We start from the raw sequence: 20,739 nt of genomic DNA on the forward strand, positions 1-20,739 counted from the left end.
TGTATTGTGAGGTTATTTTTAAAGAGAGAAATTGACATTAGCATGCGGGAGAAGGGGGGGGTATTGAACCCTGGCTATCGCAATGTAAGGCAAGAAGCCTAACCGCTATTCTCTTGTAGACTTGAATTAATGAGATGCTATCTTGTTTTTATATTTGAACCTATGATTAATGATAAACTTTAAATACATTAATATCCGATTCATATTTCATTTGCATCCTCTTTAGAAGTAATACCTTCTTGTTCAAAAACTGCTTGAGGCTTGTGAGTTCACTCTTTCTTGATTTTAAAAATCCTAGGGTGCATTATGGATCTTGATAATGGAGGCACGCGGTGTGGTCCTCTAGCATGTTAATTTTTTTTTTATTTTTTTTAAAGGGCGTACGAGAGACAATGGTCGTACTGTGGGTGGGTAGAACGGGAAAGTGAAGCAAAAAAAAAAAGGAGCAAAGCTTCAGGTTTCGTTTTCAGGCGGTACTGTTGCCAGACGATTATACAGAAAAAAAATTACATTTATAAATAATGGAAAACGGGATAGTGGATGCAATGTCCAAGTAAAGAAGCGTTCTTGTCTCCAAAGTTGATTTGTTTTTCCTGTGGAGATCTGGCTTGCGCTTTTAAGCCTGATCGGCCCTGGCTTGTTAGGTTTCTTCTCATCTAAATAAATCAGAAGCTTGGCATTGTGGAAAGGCCTTGCTGCTGTAGTAAGTATAACCTGTATCTTCATTTCTCCCTGAGCACGTTACAGCTAAGAAGAATGGTTCAAGCTCCAGCTGAAGATGCCCACGCAACAGTTGCTCAAGCAGAGTGGCATCACGCGGAGACGGAGTACACGCACCACGACCACGATGGTTGCCTGGACCTGCTGCAGCAGTCGTTCCATAAGTTTGATTTGCCCGCCCCTCCCGCTGCTGTCCCTCGCGGCAAGATCCAGATCAGACGAATCCAGAACACCACCAGCCGCCAGGTCACCTTCTGCAAGCGTAGGAACGGGCTGCTCAAAAAAGCATACGAGCTCTCTGTTCTTTGCGATGCCGAAATCGGCCTCATCATCTTCTCCAGCACCGGCAAACTCTTCGAATACGCAAGCTCCAGGTACAATTGCTGCGAATTAAAGCTTCTCATTAATTCTTCTCATTAATTGCGCTGCTAAATGTATCGGAGGCTATTTGCTGAAGTTTTCAACCTCGTCTGTTTTCCCACTTGAGCACGCACGTGCATGTGCACATCCCACGCGTACACATGTATATGCTCAAGTTTTTATTGATGTGTCTGACCTCTTCCACCTGTGTACGTGCATGCATAAACGCACACATGGACATCCTGCGTATACACATACAGTATGTGTAGTTATATTATATATACATGTATTTATATATGTACATTTACACACACTCACGTACATGTATGTATTTATGTGTATTGTAATGGGAAAGAATCTAACCCTCAAGGAACGAAGATCAAGAGGGCTTTTCATTTGAAGAGGTTGAGTATAAAAGATGTATGGAGGAAGACAAACCAATCGCTAGCTAGTTCTCGATCATCCTTGTCCTATCCTGATGATCACATACCTTACCTTCATGTGCTAGGGATTCATTCAAAAATTGACCATTTTTTCGCACCTTCCTAGTTGTAGGCATTGTTGTTTCTAGGAGTATCAGCACTCTATACATGGCTCTAAAGTCCCCTGTGTCTTTACCCATGAAAGGATCTTCCATAGGCATGACTCCTCATTTATCTAAAATAGACATAGCTGTAAAGGTTCTACAAGATCCATAGAAACAATATTGGAAAACCAAGCCGACTCTAACCCTCTTAAAAAATGTTGACCGATAGTGGGTCTCTACATCTTATAGTGTATACTATTTGAGCAATAAATGAGAATATTTTTTGCAAATGATGCTCATGCAACCAAAGGAAAAGGTAGGTTGACTAGAATTCAAAGTGTAAAAGAGAATTCCAAGTCATGTAGAAAGTTAGATAGTCCTATGTAAAAGAGAAAGCCAAGTCATGTAGAAAGTAAGAAATATGTTGAATTCAGGGCTTAGTGCGTCCACCAACAAGAAAGAGATAAAAGCCGGATTTCATTTTATTATTATTAAAAAAAGAAATTAAAAACAATATAATTTTTAACAAAATCCTAACTATACACAATTTCTCACACTCCATCCACATATCCTCCTCCTTGCCTACCTTTCACTCACTTTATTATGCACCTAACCCCCTTATTCCCTCCCCTTCACACATTCCCCATAAATGTGTGCATAAATGCACACATGGACATCCTGCGTATCCACATGTATTTAGTTATATTATATATACATGTATTTATATATGTACATTTACACACATACTCACGTACATGTATGTATTTATGTGTATTGTAATGGGAAAGAATCTAACCCTCAAGGAACGAAGATCAAGAGGGCTTTTCATTTGAAGAGGGTGAGTATAAAAGATGTATGGAGGAAGACAAACCAATCGCTAGCTAGTTCTCGATCATCCTTGTCCTATCATTATGATCACATACCTTACCTTCATGTGCTAGGGATTCATTCAAAAATTGACCATTTTTTCCCACCTTCCTAGTTGTAGGTATTGTTGTTTCTACTTCATGTGCTAGGGATTCATTCAAAAATTGACCATTTTTTCCCACCTTCCTAGTTGTAGGCATTGTTGTTTCTAGGAGTATCAGCAATCTATACATAGCTCTAAAGTCCCTTGTGTCTTTACCCATGAAAGGATCTTCCATAGGCATGACTCCTCATTTATCTAAAATAGACATAGCTGTAAAGGTTCTACAAGATCCATAGAAACAATATTGGAAAACCAAGCCGACTCTAACCCTCTTGAAAAATGTTGACCAATAGTGGGTCTCTACATCTTATAGTGTATACTATTTGAGCAATAAATGAGAAAATTTTTTGCAAATGATGCTCATGCAACCAAAGGAAAAGGTAGGTTGACTAGAATTCAAAGTGTAAAAGAGAAATCCAAGTCATGTAGAAAGTTAGATAGTCCTTATGTAAAAGAGAAAGCCAAGTCATGTAGAAAGTCATTCAGGGAAAAAATATGTTGAATTCAGGGTTTAGTGCGTCCACCAACCAGAAAGAGATGGAAGTCGGATTTCATTTTATTATTATTAAAAAAAGAAATTAAAAACAATATAATTTTTAACAAAATCCTAACTATACACAATTTCTCACACTCCATCCACATATCCTCCTCCTTGCCTACCTTTCACTCACTTTATTATGCACCTAACCCCCTTATTCCCTCCCCTTCACACATTTCCCATACACAATTTAAATTTTTTATAGTCTTCCTCCTTTCCCACCTAACCCCCTACCATACTTATAACTCACACACTAAACACACACACACACAAATACACTCAACACACAACACTTAATTCACAACTAACCCTCTCATCATCTCCTATCTCCCGTTAACTTAATAACACTCTTTTTACTAATTATTTTCTTGCACCTTTAAAAAAAAGATCTATCATCCCCCCATCAACTTTATGAGTTGTAGCATGTTTTTGTTCTCCAGTGGCACTTTTGGGAACGAATTGTTTTGTGCACATGGCAGTCTCACATTTCTCTATGGAGATTCAATCTCTCATCTTTGTATATAGCATGCCACAAAGATATAATTGGACCACACACTCTTGCACTATGTACACCCCCATTTGTGTGCACATTGGCACACAAAGGTGGCACATGCACATTGATCACACATCCTCCCATTTTTCTCCATTCCTTTTTGTAATCTAGCATGAATTCATTAGTTTCACTGATTTTTTAGATACCCAACTCCCATGCCCACACTTGCATCACCAGTTTCATGTAATTCCTTTGATATTATGAGGATATTTGGGATTCAGTTCCATTCTTGAGGGCTACATGGGAGGATATTGCTTATGTGATCTTCGGGGACATGTGGTCTGTAAATCATGAATCATGATATAGTGTAGAGAGGTTCTTTATGGTATATGTCTCATCACTGCCTTCCCTTTTATGTCTTATTACTATTGCAAGGTCACATAGAGTTTTTCTATCGAGAGCTTCATACGGCCGTGTTACACCATGATGCATATGTTGTGACCTCAAGTGTGTTTTTTGTCTAGCAAACCCATCTAGTATCTATAATATCTTCCATCATTGGGGTTGAGCTACATTTGTCCTCATCCTCCTCAATAGCCACTTCAGATCATTTGGAGCCAGTGTCTATGGACACTATGTAGAAGATAGCCTTAACACCGACTATTTCCTAGTCTTTGACTTACTCTTTTTATTAGGAGGACTTCTCCCCACTGCATTATAGATTCATGGAGGAGGGACCTCGTGGTACACACTATGATTCTATGTCTTATTTGGAGTCATTAGGTCCACATGGATCATCGGCAGGTCTTACGATTCAAGGTACTTATACATTTATGGCCTTTCCTAGAACACCATCTCTAGCCACTTTCATCTGGGATCCAAGATCCACTTTGGATGATCCTTGGACCATATCCTAGCCATCGACATTTGCTCCATCGACCATCCCTTTTACATTGCAATTTGCTAGGGCACCCATGCTAACATCATATGTTTGGGATATAGACATACACTCATGGGCACTCATTGAGTTCCCTATCTTCATTTGGGATCCTAGTGGATGGACTACACATTAGAGGTGGGGGAGTCCCTCGCCTCTCTTCATTCATGTGTGCTTCCAATTAGAGGTGGGGGAGCTTCCTATACCTCCTTCTTTGACATGGGTTTGATCGAGATATCGTTTTAATGTTCTTTGGCCTATTACGCTTCATCATTTTATTTTCTTTTTGTACTTCCCTCCTTATACTTCCACCTTAGAAATTCTCTTCGACATCAAATGGGACCATGTGTGCATCAGACATGGGGGAATGTTAACCCCTTGGGTTAACACCTAGGCTGACATTGACAGTGTCCACTATAGGTGCATGTGCACATGATTTGTTCACATTGTATTATTCATTAGATGCACATCTTATATGGTTTATAGTTTAGGCATGAGGGTTATTGGGTTTACCCACACCTCTTTGGTTGTAATCTATTAAATCTCACCCATGTGTGACATGTGGCATTGTATTTTCTATATAATGAAGGTATGGGTAAGGGAGAGATCATTGCTTCTACCTTAGAGTTGAAGTGTCTATTCCTTCACTGATAGTGTAAGCTTTCTCTTATGCAAAGGCTCCTCTTGTTCCTCTTTCCCTCTTCTTAGTTCTTGTGTGAGAGAGACTGTGTGTTGCAAGGGTGGAAGATCGCCTGGTCCTTCTTCTTGCCATGTAGCTACTAGTGAGAAGGTGTGAGGTTAAGTTGAAAGAGGGATGTTTGTGTTCTTGAGGTTCTGCATATTTATTGAGGGAGGATGGGGAGAGTGCTATCTTCTTCTCTTGGGTTTGTTGCATGTGGTATGGTGAGAACATTCTATATCTGAGAGCCCTTAATATTATCATTGGGATTGTTCATGGTGTTGGAAAGAAGGTTATCTAAATTAATTTATATAGTTTTCTTGCTCATTTATTGTTCCTTCCATTCATTAGGATGTTAGGTACTTTAGGTCCTCTCTACTCTCTCTCTCTCTCTCTCTCTCTCTCTCTCTCTCTCTCTCTCTTCATCCTCATCCTCGAGATGTTGTGTGAGAGGAAAGCATTTGGGGCTCAATCCTTCTATGTAGATATCTTTCGATGGCATGTGAACACCGAGGACCACAAAAAGGCTACATACTAAGATGTGCGGCTGGAAAAACTTTGTATCCAAAAATATCTCAATTTCGTATTACCTCTCTCTAGGCCAAAAACAAGGGAAAATAATATTTCTTGTATTCAGAAATAGGGGATGATTACAGAAGCTGAAGGGGAGGTTCTTACACCTTTACATCTCCAAAGCTAGACGTAAGAATCTTACATCCTATCCCACTCAAAAAATGAGGGGTGTCCTCATCTCGCACAACTGAAGGATAATCTCTCTCATCTCTTTCTTCTTCTATTCCTTCGAGCGTTCCTGCCTTGGAAGTGGATGGTTGGTTTGGGAGCTTCTCTCTTTGATTTTTTCAATTCTTAGATTGAGGTCTTGCATTACTTTGAATTGAATTTGAGGGTTGGTTAGGGGGTCTACCTTTGGGGTTTCTCTGATTTTGATGGAAAGGACCTTGATTACTCTGGAAGGAGGGATCTGGAATTTGGAATCTTGGTCCTTGATTACCTTATCCCAAAAACCTTGATCCAAAAGGAGTTGGGCAATCCATACTACGATGACCGTATCCTTGGTAGTTAAAGCATTTAACTTCTTTGTTCAAGGATGGAACTTCTGAAGTTGAATTCCATGGGATTGCGTTGCAGGAAAAAGACCTTTCTTTCATTCTAGAATTTTTGGTATCCGGAGTTTGACCTTGTTGTCTCTTAGGAGGTGAAAAGTTGGAATCCCCTTTCGGAGCTAGGAATCTTTTGAAAGATGATGGTATTCTCTTCGGCGAGACCTTGACAACAAAGGCCTTTCCAAAATCCTTCGCTATCCGCACTACTTCAGCCATGGAAACTGGCTTGGCATTCTTTAGCAGCGTATACAAGTGTTCGTTCCTTTCCCGAATGAACCTGGCCATGCTGCTCTTCATCCCCAGTGGTGCCGAGTATTTGAGGAGGAGAGCAAACGCCTGGTGATATTCTTCCATGTTTCGGATTTCCTGGGTTTCTAGGGAGCCGGGAGGACAAAATCTCTTCTTGAGGTAAGCTTTGAGATCATTCTACGTTTGGGTGTTCCGATCCAAACAGTTTGTTTCATAGTGGTTCCTTCATGCTACCTTGGTTGTTTCTATGATCTTCAACCTGGCAAGAGCCACCTTACTTTTTTCATTGTAACCTAGTGACATCAAAGTACTCTTCCGTAGCTTCGATCCACTTCTCTACTGTTTCTTCGAATTGCTCTCCTTCATCTTTGAAAGGTCCAGGCTAAGATCTATGAAGAGCTTTGCGAACATATGGGTCGAGCTCTTCCTCATCGCGTGGGAGCTAACATTTATACCATGACGACCTTGATCCATGATCCTATCAATACAAAAATTCCCTGTTAAGTCCCTTTTTCTAATTTAACCAAAACACTCAGGTGAAAAGATCACTTCAAATCTCAAAGGAGTTAAACTTTAGATCCAATTAATTTTGGGGTTCCTAAAAGTTTGTCAACCCTCATAGAATCCTGGGATAAAGATCCCTTTGACGAGAAGAAACATATAGATCTCATCATCAGAAAATAGTATATTCATATCCTTAACACAAAAATAGTCCATCAGACCAATAATTTTCAATTATCATTTGAACATTCCCCACGGGAACTTCAGTTATATAGGTTCTTAATTTGTCATTCCATAATTGGGTCCACTGTGTCAAGGTCAAGCTGCAACAATCTCGCAGCACAATCCACTAATCTCATTGTGATCTGCAGAGATTTGATCGTCTTCCCAGCTACCAACATCATTACTGAAATTTTCTCCATTCATCATCATGACTTATTCAGCTCATCATCCCAAATTCAAAAAACATCATCCTTCAATCACAATCCAGATAAATTCTAATTCTTAACTAGAATTCTAAAATCATATCAACCAACATTCGAGATCATCATCTAGTATAGCATTTTTGCTTATAACTTTAAGGTCTTATATTCATTCGTATTTATCATCAGTAAAGAGCTGCAGTTATACCCACGGTATATACAGGTAATCACAATCCTTGGAGCTATAAGGTAAATACCATCATGTCTAGGTCTTAAACAAGTCGGGGATTCCACACAATTGTGGTACTTCCATCTAAAAACCCAATTCCCAATTTATGAATCCCCATTCTGAATATCAATTCGTATGAATTTCAACACACAATTACAAGCTTTTACTGGTAACTCATAGATTTTTGACATTTCTTGCTTCTTGGTTTATCAACTTTAGCCAATTCGCCTTTAATACTAGTGAAAGATCCCTGCCCCCTCTGCACATTGAATTCTAACGTTTCTTGCTTTTCTTGGTTTATCAACTTTAGCCAATTCGCCTCTAATACCAGTGAAAGATCCCTGCCCCCTCTGCACATTGAACTCTGGGGTGCTCGCAGAGTAGCGAAAGTAGTAACTTCTTACGCAGGGCAGAGCTTCCCACTCAGGGCCTCGCCTACGAATGTCTAGATAAGAGACTAATTCCTCGGTTCTTCTAAAACCAAACCCGGAAAAACTTTTGTCATCCAGAGAAGGCATAGGCGATTCCTCCAGGAAAAGTTATTCTAATGTAGTCAAGAGTCTTAATTACCCTTTTGTGTTCCAATCGACCCCGCAAGTCACATGGCCGGATCGAGGGAGGAGCTTGTACTTGGATCATAAAAACCAACACTTTTTTCCCCGTCATCAAAGAGACACAACTGTTGATTCTTTTCCATAGAACAAGGATTATCCGTGATTTACTTCAACTATCGTAACTTGAATTGAATTGAATTGAAATTTATTATAGGAATCCATTAGTCCAACCTAACCCTATCCCCAATCCCATGGGTTAGTCAACTGCCCAATCACTGTATTGATAAGATCCATTATAAAAATTTGGTAATGTTTTGTCCTCGTACCAGGGAAAAGAGTTCCTAGCCCCTAGCCGGCACTCAAGCTAATTACAAAATAGAAACACCGCTTATGCACCCAATATGAAATTGCCTTTTTCACAGATTTAGTTGTCTTCAAAACAAAGTTGGAATGAAACCATAGTGTTTTCCATCACGATCCTCAGTATTTCATTTCCCAATCCAATTTCCAATCATTTCTTTCTCGGCGTAACTATGGCATCATTGGCAACTAGAACACTCACCACTTGCTCGCACAGCGGCCTTTTCAATAGTCACTAGCCCATAGTACCTAGGAATATAATCACATAAAATCTATCTAGACTCTCTGTTGAAGATCAGCTAGATCAAACAATAAGATCTATGTAAAAGAGCCATGAACGCCTCCGTTGAAGACCAGCAAGGCCAATCAACCAAATCTATGCCCGTGTTCCGAAAACAACTCCAACTCATTTTCTTCCTCGTCGCACGTGTGGGTATCCTGGGTGAGAGCCCGAGCACCGTATGGTCAGCACGCTCTAGGTTCATTTCACAGGTCACCTAGCACTTCACTCATCCAATCCCATGGGTTAGCCAACCGCCCAACCACTGTATTGATAGGATTCATTATAAAAATTTGGTTATGTTTTGTCCTGGGTACCAGGGAAAAGAGTTCCCAGCCCCCTAGCCAACACTCAAGCAAATTACAAAATAGACAAACCACTTACGCACCCAATATTAAATTGCCTTTTTGTCCTGGGTACCAGGGAAAAGAGTTCCCAGCCCCCTAGCCAACACTCAAGCAAATTACAAAATAGACAAACCACTTACGCACCCAATATTAAATTGCCTTTTTCACAGATTCAGTTGTCTTTAAAAAAGAGTTAGAACAAAACCATAGTGTTTCCCATTAGGATCCTTAGTATTTCATTTCTTAGTCTAAATTTTAATCATTGATTCCTCGGCATACTTGTGGCAACATTAGCAACTAGAATGCTCACCACTTTCTCACACAAAGAGCCTTTTCAATAGTCCCTAGCCCATAATCACATAAAATTTATATGGACTCTCTGTTGAAGATTAGCTAGATCAAACAACAAGATCCATGTAAAAGAGCCATGAACTCCTCCATTGCAAACTAGCAAGGCCAATCAACTAGATCCATGCACATGTTCAGAAAACAACTCTAACTCATTTTCTTCCTCGACGCATACATGGGTATCCTGGGCGACCTAGAGCCCGAGTACCGTATGGTCAGTACCCTCTAGGTTCCTTTCACAGGTCACCTAGCACTTCACTCATAGGCTGCTTCCTTGGTCCCTCATGCACCATATCGAGCCTGACCATTTTAATCAAACCACAGGCTAGTCAAGACCTCGGCCGGTCAAGACTTCGGCCGACCTTGCCATGCAAGACGTCCTTCATTGACTCTCCCGTCAGCTGTTGCAACCTTTTAACTTAGGTCCTCACAACCTCATTCGACAAGATAGTCAAAATGCTTCCCTAGCATTCTTGACATAAAATAATCTTTAAAAATAGATTTCATATACAAATACAATTTCCAACAAACTCCCATTATTCTACATCATTTCTGATTATTCCACATTCTTCTACATCAATTCACATCGTATCATTCCACATCCATTCATATCCATTCACATCGTCCTAAATCCATTCACATCATTCCATATCCAATCACATCCATTCACATCGTCCTACATCCATTCACATCATTCCACATACATTCACATCATATCGCATCCATTTGTATCCATTGGCATTCATTCATATCCATGCGCATCCATTTACATCTAATCACATCCATTCATATCCATTCACATCATTCATATCCATTTACATCATTCCATATCCAATCACATTATTCCATATCCAATCACATCCATTCACATCATTCCATATCCAATCACATCATATCGTATCCAATCATATCCATTCATATCATATCGCATCCATTCACATCATATCACATTTTTTCACATCCATTGACATCATATCGGATCCATTCAAATTGTTCTATATCCAATCACATCCATTCTCATCATATCACATCCATTCACATCATATTGCATCCATTCACATCATATCACATCCATTCACTTCATATCGCATCCATTCACATCCATTCACATCATATCATATTTATTCACAACCATTCACATCATATCACATCTATTCACAATCATTCACATCATATCACATCCATTCATCTAAATGAATCATTTCTATAATTCTCTTAAATTAGATGATTCTAGAAAATTTATGCATAACCTTCTTTATTCTTCTCACAATTGAACAATGCTCAAAACTTCACTTTTAGCATAAAATTTATTATGCAAAAATTCATTCTCTATTGATATAAATTTTTTCATAGCTTCTTCATATTTTCTCAAAATTTCACTTATAAATAAAAATAACCATTTTTTGAAATATGCCAAAAATTCTTGTTTTAATATTCAAAATATTTTTACCTAGAATATCTTGAAAAAAACTCTTTTTGTATCTAATTTTTTATGCATGTAAAAATAAATATAACAAAAATTTCTCTTTTCTCTATTTACACAATCATGCATAAATACTATAAAAGTATTTTTCATAAATATAACAATAATCATTCTTCTAGCATAAAAATATTTTTGTCTAGAATATGATGGAAATTCCTCTTTTTGCTTTATTAAATTTATGCCTAAAAATAAGACTTATCTTTTTTTCTGAAAAAAATTGCCATAGGTTAATGTCTCTTATATACATATTCAATTAATTTCTAATGCACATTAGAAAATTCTTTTCGAACTTCTCTTTCAGGGAAATTCATTTTAGATATTAAGAGAAGCTTTGAATCCAAAAATATCTCAATTTTGTATTACCTCTCTCTGGGCCAAAAACAAGGAAAAATAATATTTTCTTGTATTTAGAAATAGGGGATGATTACAAAAGCTGAAGGGGAGGTTCTTACACCTTTACATCTCCAAAGCTAGAGAGAGGAATCTTACATCCTACCCCAAAAATGCGAGATTTCCTCATCTCACAAGTGAAGTATAATCTCTTTCATCTCTTTCTTCTTCTATTACTTCCAGCGTTACTGCCTTGGAAGTGGACGGCTTGGGAGCTTCTCTCTTTGATTTTGTCAATTCTTAGACTGAGGTCTTGCATTACTTTGCATTGAAGCTGAGGGTTGGTTAGGGGGTCTACCTTTGGAATTTCCGTGATTTTGACGGAAAGGACCTTAATTACTCTGGAAGGAAGGAGCTAGAATCTGGAATCTTGGTCCCTGATTTCCTTGTCCCGAAAAACTTGATCCAAAAAGAGGTGGGCAATCCATACTACGATGACCATATCCTTGGGGGATAGTTAAAGCATTTAACTTCTTTGTTCAAGGGTGGAACTTTTGAAGTTGAATTCCATGAGATTCTCTTGCGGAAAAAGACCTTTCTTCCATTCTGAAATTTCTCATATCATGAGTTTGACCTTGTTGTCTCTTAGGAGTTGGAGATTTGGAATCCTTTTCTACAGCTAGAAATCTTTTGAAAGATGATGGTGTTGGCTTTGGCGGGACCTTGACAACAAAAGCCTTGGCAAAATCCTTTGTCATCCGCACTGCTTCTGCCATGGAAACTCGCTTGGCATTCTTTACCAGGTTATCCAAGGGTTTGCTTATTCCCCGAATGAACCTGGCCATTAGCTGTTCTTCATCCCTAGGGGTGCCGAGTATTTGAGGAGGAGAGCGAATGCCATATTTTTCCATGGTTCGGCTTCCTTGGGTTAGCTCCAAGAATTCATTCATCTTAGTTTCTAGGAAGCCGTCGGGAGGAAAGAATCTCTTCCTGAGGTAAGCTTTGAGATCATTCCATGTTTGGGTGTTTCGATCCAAATGGTTTGTTTCACAGTGGTTCCTCTCCATGCTACCCTAGCTATTTCTATGATCTTCAACCTCGCAAGAGCCACCTTACTTTTTTCATTGTAACCAGTGACATCAAAATACTCTTCCATAGCTTCGATCCACTTCTCTACTGTTTCTTCCAAGTTCTCCCCTTCACCTTTGAAAGGTCCAGGCTGCGATCTATGAAGAGCTTTGTGAACATTTGGGTTGAGCTCTTCCTCATCCCATCAGGGACTAACATTTCTACCACGATGACCTTGATCCATGATCTTATCAATACCAAAATTCTATGTTAAAGTCCCTTTTTCAACTTAATCAAAATGCAAAGGTGAAAAGATCACTTCAAATCTCAAAGGAGTTAAACTTTAGATCTAGCTGATTTTGGGGTTTCTTAAAGTTTGGTCAACCCTCACACAGAATCCTGGGATAAAGATCCCTTCTACAAGAAGAAACATAGAGAACTCATCCTCATCACAAAATAGTTTATTCATATTCTTAACACAAAAATGGTCCATCAGACCAATAATTTTCAATTATCATCTGAACATTTTCCACAGGAATTTCAGTTATAAATGTTATGAATTCATCAATTCTCAACCAGAATTTTAAAATCATGTCAAGCAGCATTCAAAATCATTAGCTAGGATAGCATTTTTGTTTATAACTTCAAGGTCTTAGATTCACTCATATATATCGTCAATAAAGAGCTGCAATTATACCCACATTATATATAGGTAATCACGGTCCTTGGAGCTATAAGGTAAATACCATCATGTGTAGGCTCAAGAAAGTCAGGGACTCCACACAATTGCGGTACGTCCATCCAAAAACCCAATTTTCAATTTATGAATCTCCATTCAGAATATCAATTCGTATGAATTTCAACACATAATTACAATCTTTTACTGGTAACTCTCATATATTTTTGACATTTCTTGCTTCTTGGGTTATCAACTTTAGCCCATTGGCTCTAATACTAGCTAAAAGATCTTTGTCCCCTCCATGCATAGAATTCTGGGGTGCGCAGCGGAAGTAACAACTTCTTGTGCAGGGCACAGCTTCCAACTTGGGGCCTTGCCCACGAATGTCTAGACAAGAGAGGTATTGGTCGGTTTTTCAAAAATCGAACCCAAAAAAACCTCCCTCGCCTAGAAGGCATAGGCGATTCCTCCAGGAAAATTTATTCTAACGTAGTCAAGAGCGTTAATTACCCTTTTGCATTCCGACCGAATCCATGGGTCACATGGCGGGATCGAGGGAGGAGCTTGCACTTGGATCATAGAGACCAACACTTTTTCCCTGTCAAGAGGCACAACTGTTGATTCTTTTTCATAAAACAGGATTATCCGTGATTTACTTCAACTATCATAACTTGAATAGAATTGAATAGAATTGAGTTTTAGTATAGGAATACATTAGTCTAGCTAACCCCATCTAAACCCATGGGTCTAACCACTGCATTGATAGGATCCATTATAAAAATTTGGTTATGTTTTGTCCCAGGTGTACCAGGGAACAGAGTTCCCAGCTCCCCTAGTCGGCACTCAAGCAAATTACAAAATAGACAAACCACTTACGCACCCAATATGAAATTACCTTTTTCACAGATTCAATTGTCTTTAAAACAGAGTTGGAACAAAACCAAAGTGTTTTCCCCATTAGGATCCTTAGTATTTTATTTCCCAGTTCAATTTTTTATAATTTCTTCCTCAGCGTACCTATGGCATCATTGGCAACTAGAACGCTCACCACTTGCTCACACAAGGGTCTTTAAAATAGTCCCTAGCTCATAGTACCTAGGAATATAATCACAAAAAATCTATATGGACTCTCTATTGAAGATCAGCCAGATCAAACAGCAAGATCCATGTAAAAGAGCCTTAAACTCCTCCGTTGAAGACTAGCAAGGCGGCCAATTAAGCAGATCCATGCTCGTGTTCAGAAAACAACTCCAACTCATTTTCTTCCTCGACGCATGCATGGGTATCAGCTAGATCAAACAACAAGATCCATGTAAAAGAGCCATGAACTCCTCTGTTGTTGAAGACTAGAAAGGCCAATTAAGCAGATCCATGCTCGTGTTCAGAAAACAACTCCAACTCATTTTCTTCCTCGACGCATGCGTGGGTATCCTCGGTGGCGACCTAGAGCCCGAGAATCGTATGGTCAGAACCCTCTAGCTTCCTTCGCAGGAGGTCACCTAATGCTTCACTCATAGGCCGCTTCCTGGTCCCTCATCCACCATACCGGAATCTCACCATTTTAATCGAACCGAGGCTGATTAAGACCTCGGCCGACCTTGCCACGCTAGACATCCTTCTTTGACTGTCCCGTGTGGCAATTTTTTCACTTAGGTCCTCATGATCTCATTCGACAAGATAGTCAAAATGCTTCCCCAGTATTTTTGATATAAAAGAATCTTTAAAAATAGATTACATCCATTCACATTATATTGCATCCATTCACATTATATTGCATCCATTCACATCATATCACATCCATTCACATCATTCCATGTCCAATCGCATCCATTCCACATCCATATCCAATCGCATCCATTCCACATCCATTCACATCATATCGCATCCATTCACATCATATCACATCATTCATTCACATCCATTCACATCATTCATTCACATCCATTCACATCATATCACATTATTCATTCACATCCATTCACATCATATTCCATCCATCACATTATTCCATATCCGAGCACATCCATTCACATCATATCACATCCATTCACATCATATCGCATCCATTCATATCCTTTCACATCCATTCACATCCATTTACATCATAACACATCCATTCACATCAAATCGCATCCATTCACATCATATCACATCCATTCATCTAAATGAATCATTTTTAAAATTCTCATAAATTGAATGATTCTAGAAAATTTATGCATAACCTTCTTTATTTTTCTGACAATTGAATAATGCTCAAAAGTTCACTTTTAGCATAAAGTTTATTATGCATAAATTCATTCTCTATTGATATAAAATTTTCCATAGCTTTCTCATATTTTCTCAAAATTTCACTTATAAATAAAAATACTCATATTTTGAAATATGCCAAAAATTTCTCTTTCAATATTCAAAATGTTTGTACCTAGAATATCTTGGAAATTTCTCTTTTTGCATCTTAATGTTTATGCATGTAAGAATAAATATAACAAAAATTTCTCTTTTCTCTATTTAAATAATTATGCATAAATACTATAAATGTATTTTTCATAAATATAACAAAACTCATTCTTTTAGCATAAAAATGTTTATGCCTAGAATATGATGGGAATTCTTAATTTTGCTTTATTAAATTTATGCATAAAAATAAGATTTATATTTTTTTCTGGAAAAATTTACCATACCTTCGCTGCAACTTCTGAGAATGATCAATTTTATAACTTTAAATGAATATTCATAATTGAAATATGATAAGAACTCCTCTTTTAAATTTAAATTATTTAATGCATACATAACATAATTATAAGCATAATTATAATTAAATCTCTTGATTATTCTTAAATATACATTCCTCATTTTCAAAACTATTAGCATAACTCAATATAAAATGAATTAATATGATTTTTCTTAATCATAAACAAGCTTAAAGAAATTAATCATCATTTTTAACTAGATTAAAATCATAAAAATAATTAATCTTTTTCTCTAGCTTGTCAAGCCTAAAGTTTTGTTTAAGATAACGAGTTTATCATTAAGAACCATTCTTTTAAGAAGGATCTAACCATAAAGATAATTAATCTTTTCAAAAAGAGAGATTTACTAATAAAAATACTATAATTAAGCATAAAGATTAGTAATAAACCATTTAAACATTATGAATGATTAGAAAAAGAAAAAACCATTTAATTGAAAGCTTCCCAAGCATTACAAGGGTTGGGAAGCAAATAACCATTGAGAAAGATAGAAAAACCATTGGATTAAGGCTTACCTTTGATTTTGGCTTTGCTCCTAAAAGAAGTGAAGCCCACAAAGGAAGATTTGGTCACTAAGTTGGGGGGAGTAATCTTCAAGAGAGGATAGAGAATTGTGAAGCTCCAAATCTTCCAAAAGTAGACGCAAATTATAGGGATAATAGAATTACACTAAAATGAAGCTAATACTAACATCATGTAATTACTCAAAGATGAAAATACAAAGAAATGAGGGTCTATTTATAGGTGAGGGAGGCCACTAACCAAGTTCAACCAGGTTCTACCGGGTTCTAGAGGTTTCAAGCTTCAGTTTGACCGAATTTGGATACGTTTTGGATGAGTTTGGCTCTCTTTTTGATCCAATTTGTAGTAGCAAGAGAGAGGAGAGATAAAAATATCTCATTTTTTTGAATAAAAAATGCAAGGTAATTATAAAAAAAAGGTGCCTCCTTCGCGAGCCCTTTTTCTCTTTACTACTGAGGTGTCAAATTTTGATTTTTTTACTAATAAACCTTAATTTTTAACTAATAAACCTAGTACTTGGTCAAGTCTTCATCTTATGTGAGCATTTACTCAATTTTCAGAGATTCTATTTTATTTTTTATATTTTTGTCATCCCAACACTTGGATTAATCCTATTGGCTCTTTGGAACCTTATTGGTACCTATTTAAAAATTTCTAAAAATGTTGACCCTTAGGTTGTCTCTTATACACATATTCAATTAATTTTTAATGTACATTAGAAAATTATTTTTGAACTTCTCTTTTAGGAGAATTCATCTTAGATATTAGGAGAGACTTTGTATCCAAAAATATATCATTTTTGTATTATCTCTCTCTATAATATTTTCTCTCTCTAGGCCAAAAACAAGGAAAAATAATATTTCTTGTCTTCAGAAATAGGGGATAAATACATAAACTGAAGGGGAGGTTCTTACACCTTTACGTCTCCAAAGATGGAGGGAGCAATCTTACAGCCTTCTCCCCAACTGCAAGGCGTGCTTCAAGTGAGTGAAGTTGATCACTCTTGTTGGTTTGAGTTGTTGGTTGGTAACAAAGAGAGATGTTGTTCGAGTGTGTTCATAAGATGGAGGTTTTGCATACGTACCTTAAGCCCATGCCTTCTTAAGATTGGACTATAGTATGCTATAATTTTTATTGGCACAACCAAGCTAATCCTCTAGTATATTTACATTATTTACTCTATGAACTTTTTATAACCTTTCAAATGTTATAGTTGCTATCAAAGAACTTGGAAGCTGAATGCACCATTCCCACTCTTTGTGTACATAATTTGGTGGAAAAAACTTGGATATATACCAAAGAAGCTACATGTGACAGCCCCACTCTCTGCGTACATAAAACTATACATAAAATTGTATGAGGTTTACTTATTTAATCTTAATGGGGAATCATAGGATGTCTCCAATTTTGTGGGGCTTAAAGTATTGAAGAACATGCCTTAGAGATCTTCCTTTGAGGGCTCATAAAGCTTTTTGATATTGGATTAATTTTATTCCTTTACCTCAAACTTGTTGAGTCTGCATCCACCACACCATCCAATGTTGTGGTGGAGGTTGTCTTGCTTTGAGATACTAAGTTCCTCGTTATGTTTTGTGGCCACTACCTTGACCAAAAGAGTGATCATATTGAGGTTATCTTAGTGTAGGTCTCCTGTAGGTCAACAACCTCCACATATATCAAAGACAACGAAGATCAATCTCCATGCGAAGAATATACTTCTTAGATTTTGTGCATTGTTTCCTCTTTTGTCGTTGAGTTCTTATGGATAATTCATAAGTTGATTCTTCCATGAAATAATATTACCAAATGGGTCACTAGATATCCTAATTTGAAGTCTTTGTTAGCCTTTAAATTTTAGGTTTTGATTTTCACATCTTGAAGGATGCCCAATGGTTTAGATGCATTCCCATTGGTGAGCACTTACCAGGAGATAGATGCCTACAAGATTGTGGTGGAACCTCAACCGAAAGGCCTCAATTTCTACATCTGAATTCTACATCTGAAAGGACGCCTAATGGTTTTGAGGATCATAGTGTAATATCCTATTCTCTTAAAATCCATCACAATAAATGAGTGGTGAAATATCAACCAAAAGGTCTTTATTTTTTGGAGCCTTTCTATAGCATTAAGTCAAAGTGTATGTTTTAGTCCTCACTACACACTTAATAGATTAAGGCTCATTAAAGTGGCTAACACATTTTTCATTGGAAAAATATGTAACTTTGTTTGGAGAATTATCCATGCTTTTATCCATATAATGGTATTATGTGCCTCTGTAAAGATTGGCGTTTGGGTCGACAGTAGGGTCCATCATGGTATATGGAGTTCTTGGAGCATGCGAGGGACTGAAGGCAAGATCTTTATGTGAGGAAAATATGTAATATAGTATCGGCCTTTGGATGGAAGCACCATTACTTTGATCAAGGAGAAATAATCTCTAGTTAGAGCATTTTCTAGTTACATTCATATGGATCATTAGTCTTGTATGGGTCTTATGGTTCATAAGCTTTATAGCTCACTTGTTTGGGATTTTGTAAATATATAGATATGGTTACTAAGTATTATTATATTCATGTGTTTCTAAGCGAAACTAGTTGGGTTGGTACCATATCTATATATGGCATCTATGGTGGTAGTATATGTGTATCCCCCTCACTAAGGACTTCTAGTAGTTGGGAACTAGAGTCTAAGATGGCTGAGGAGTATTCTATGGTAGTATTTACATATCCCTCACTAAGGGCTTCTAGTAATTGGGAGCTAGAGTCTAAGATGGTTGAAGAGTAGTGCTAATGGTTTCCTTGATGCAGGGAATGTAAGCAACCAAGCGTTCAGTCAAAAGAAGACACCGACTTGGATGATGAAGGCGACACACAATCTTATTGCCCTGACATCTCCAACCCATCCCCGACCCCCCTAAAAAAATCAACCTCCACCACCCATGACAACCTTCTCACGAAGATGGACCCGCTGGAACAAGAGCTGGCCTGATGTAAAGAGTGAAATGCCAAACTCTTGGAAAAGAATCCTATCAGAACATGAGCGAGTTGAAATCGGAGGCATCGATCGACATGCAGCACTTACCGACTGACCATGGTGCCCAATTCAATGGTAACCACATCTAAAAAAGATTTGGCCATGGCCCTTCTGAAGGATCATGCAATGGCACTCTATAAAAATTACAATGAGTTGCAAGATTGAATGGCCCACAAAGATCAGTACCAACACCATGAAGATGGCACAAAGATTAGCACCAATGCCACACAAATGATAAGGACAAGATGCTCGCTCACATCCACGAACTCAAAGGCAATTTCTTCGAGGAGAATCCTAGAAGGTTGGTGATGGAAGAACCAAGACATGCATGCAAACATCAAGCTCACCGTTGATGGCACGGAAGCGGTAAAGCTGTTTACGCCCTTATAGCATGCCACACTTCCACACACGCATGCAAACACACCAGAACACCAGACCAAAAAGCATGAACAAGACTTATATTTCAGATCTGGCTGTCACAACTCGTACCCAAACGAACAAAGGAACAAAAAACTCTCTGGCATCATCAAACACCAGCTACAGCTAATCAAAAGAATTTACAACTCTGGCTTGAATCCCCAGAAGAGGTAGAAAACCACAAAATACCACACACACGCACTCTCTCTCTGGCTCTCTGTGCTGATCCTTTGTCAGCCACACTTCAAACCCAAGCTTTGCAATGCTACCAGCCCATCACCAAGCAGCCACACTGTATATCACCAGCCTTTAATGCTAGCAGATACGCACTCCAGAGCCCCTCTGAGGACTCAAGACGGCCACCTTTTGAACCACTCCAGTGATGCTTCACCTCGTTGCTATGACCAAGGCTCTTCACTCGTCCAACCTCGTCTCTAAATCACACGGTGCATTTAAGAGGGGGTTCAAGTGGGATCGACGGCTGAGGGGGCCCGATTTTGGGCGGGGCCGATCCGGGCCGTCAGATCCCCGAAAGTAAACTAGGGCACAAAAAAAACTCGGCCTATGAAGTAAACTAGGGATCCCTAGTTTACTTCATAGGCCGAGTTTTTTTTGTGATGTCCGCACTTGGCCTCTGAAGTAAACTAGGATCTAGAGCCACCCCGTAGTAATGTCGGGGGCTTGCCAAATTGCCTAGTTTACTCCAGTTCCCGAGTTTGGACTTATAATTTTTTTGCCTAAGTCTCAAATTGCAAAAGAAAGGATTTGAACCAACGACGTGCCGCTAGGGAGGCCATAGTCTTACCATTAGGCTATAATT

The 20,739-nt window shown here is 38.2% G+C and overlaps 1 protein-coding gene across 1 annotated transcript in view; it reads left to right on the plus strand.

The window, feature by feature from the left end:
* Nucleotides 1-493: 493 nt before the first annotated feature.
* LOC147633148 (MADS-box transcription factor 23-like) overlaps nucleotides 494-20,739 on the plus strand; it is a 65,979-nt gene continuing 45,733 nt past the window's right edge. The window contains exon 1 of the mRNA XM_086805689.1: nucleotides 494-1,094. Within this exon, the coding sequence (XP_086661815.1) occupies nucleotides 757-1,094 (338 nt within the window). The 5' untranslated portion in view covers nucleotides 494-756. The remainder of the gene's footprint in view (nucleotides 1,095-20,739) is intronic.

Source organism: Cibotium barometz, chromosome 12, assembly GCF_041138505.1.
Source record: "Cibotium barometz isolate CiBa-2024 chromosome 12, ASM4113850v1, whole genome shotgun sequence".
Classification (NCBI taxonomy): Eukaryota; Viridiplantae; Streptophyta; class Polypodiopsida; order Cyatheales; family Cibotiaceae; genus Cibotium; species Cibotium barometz.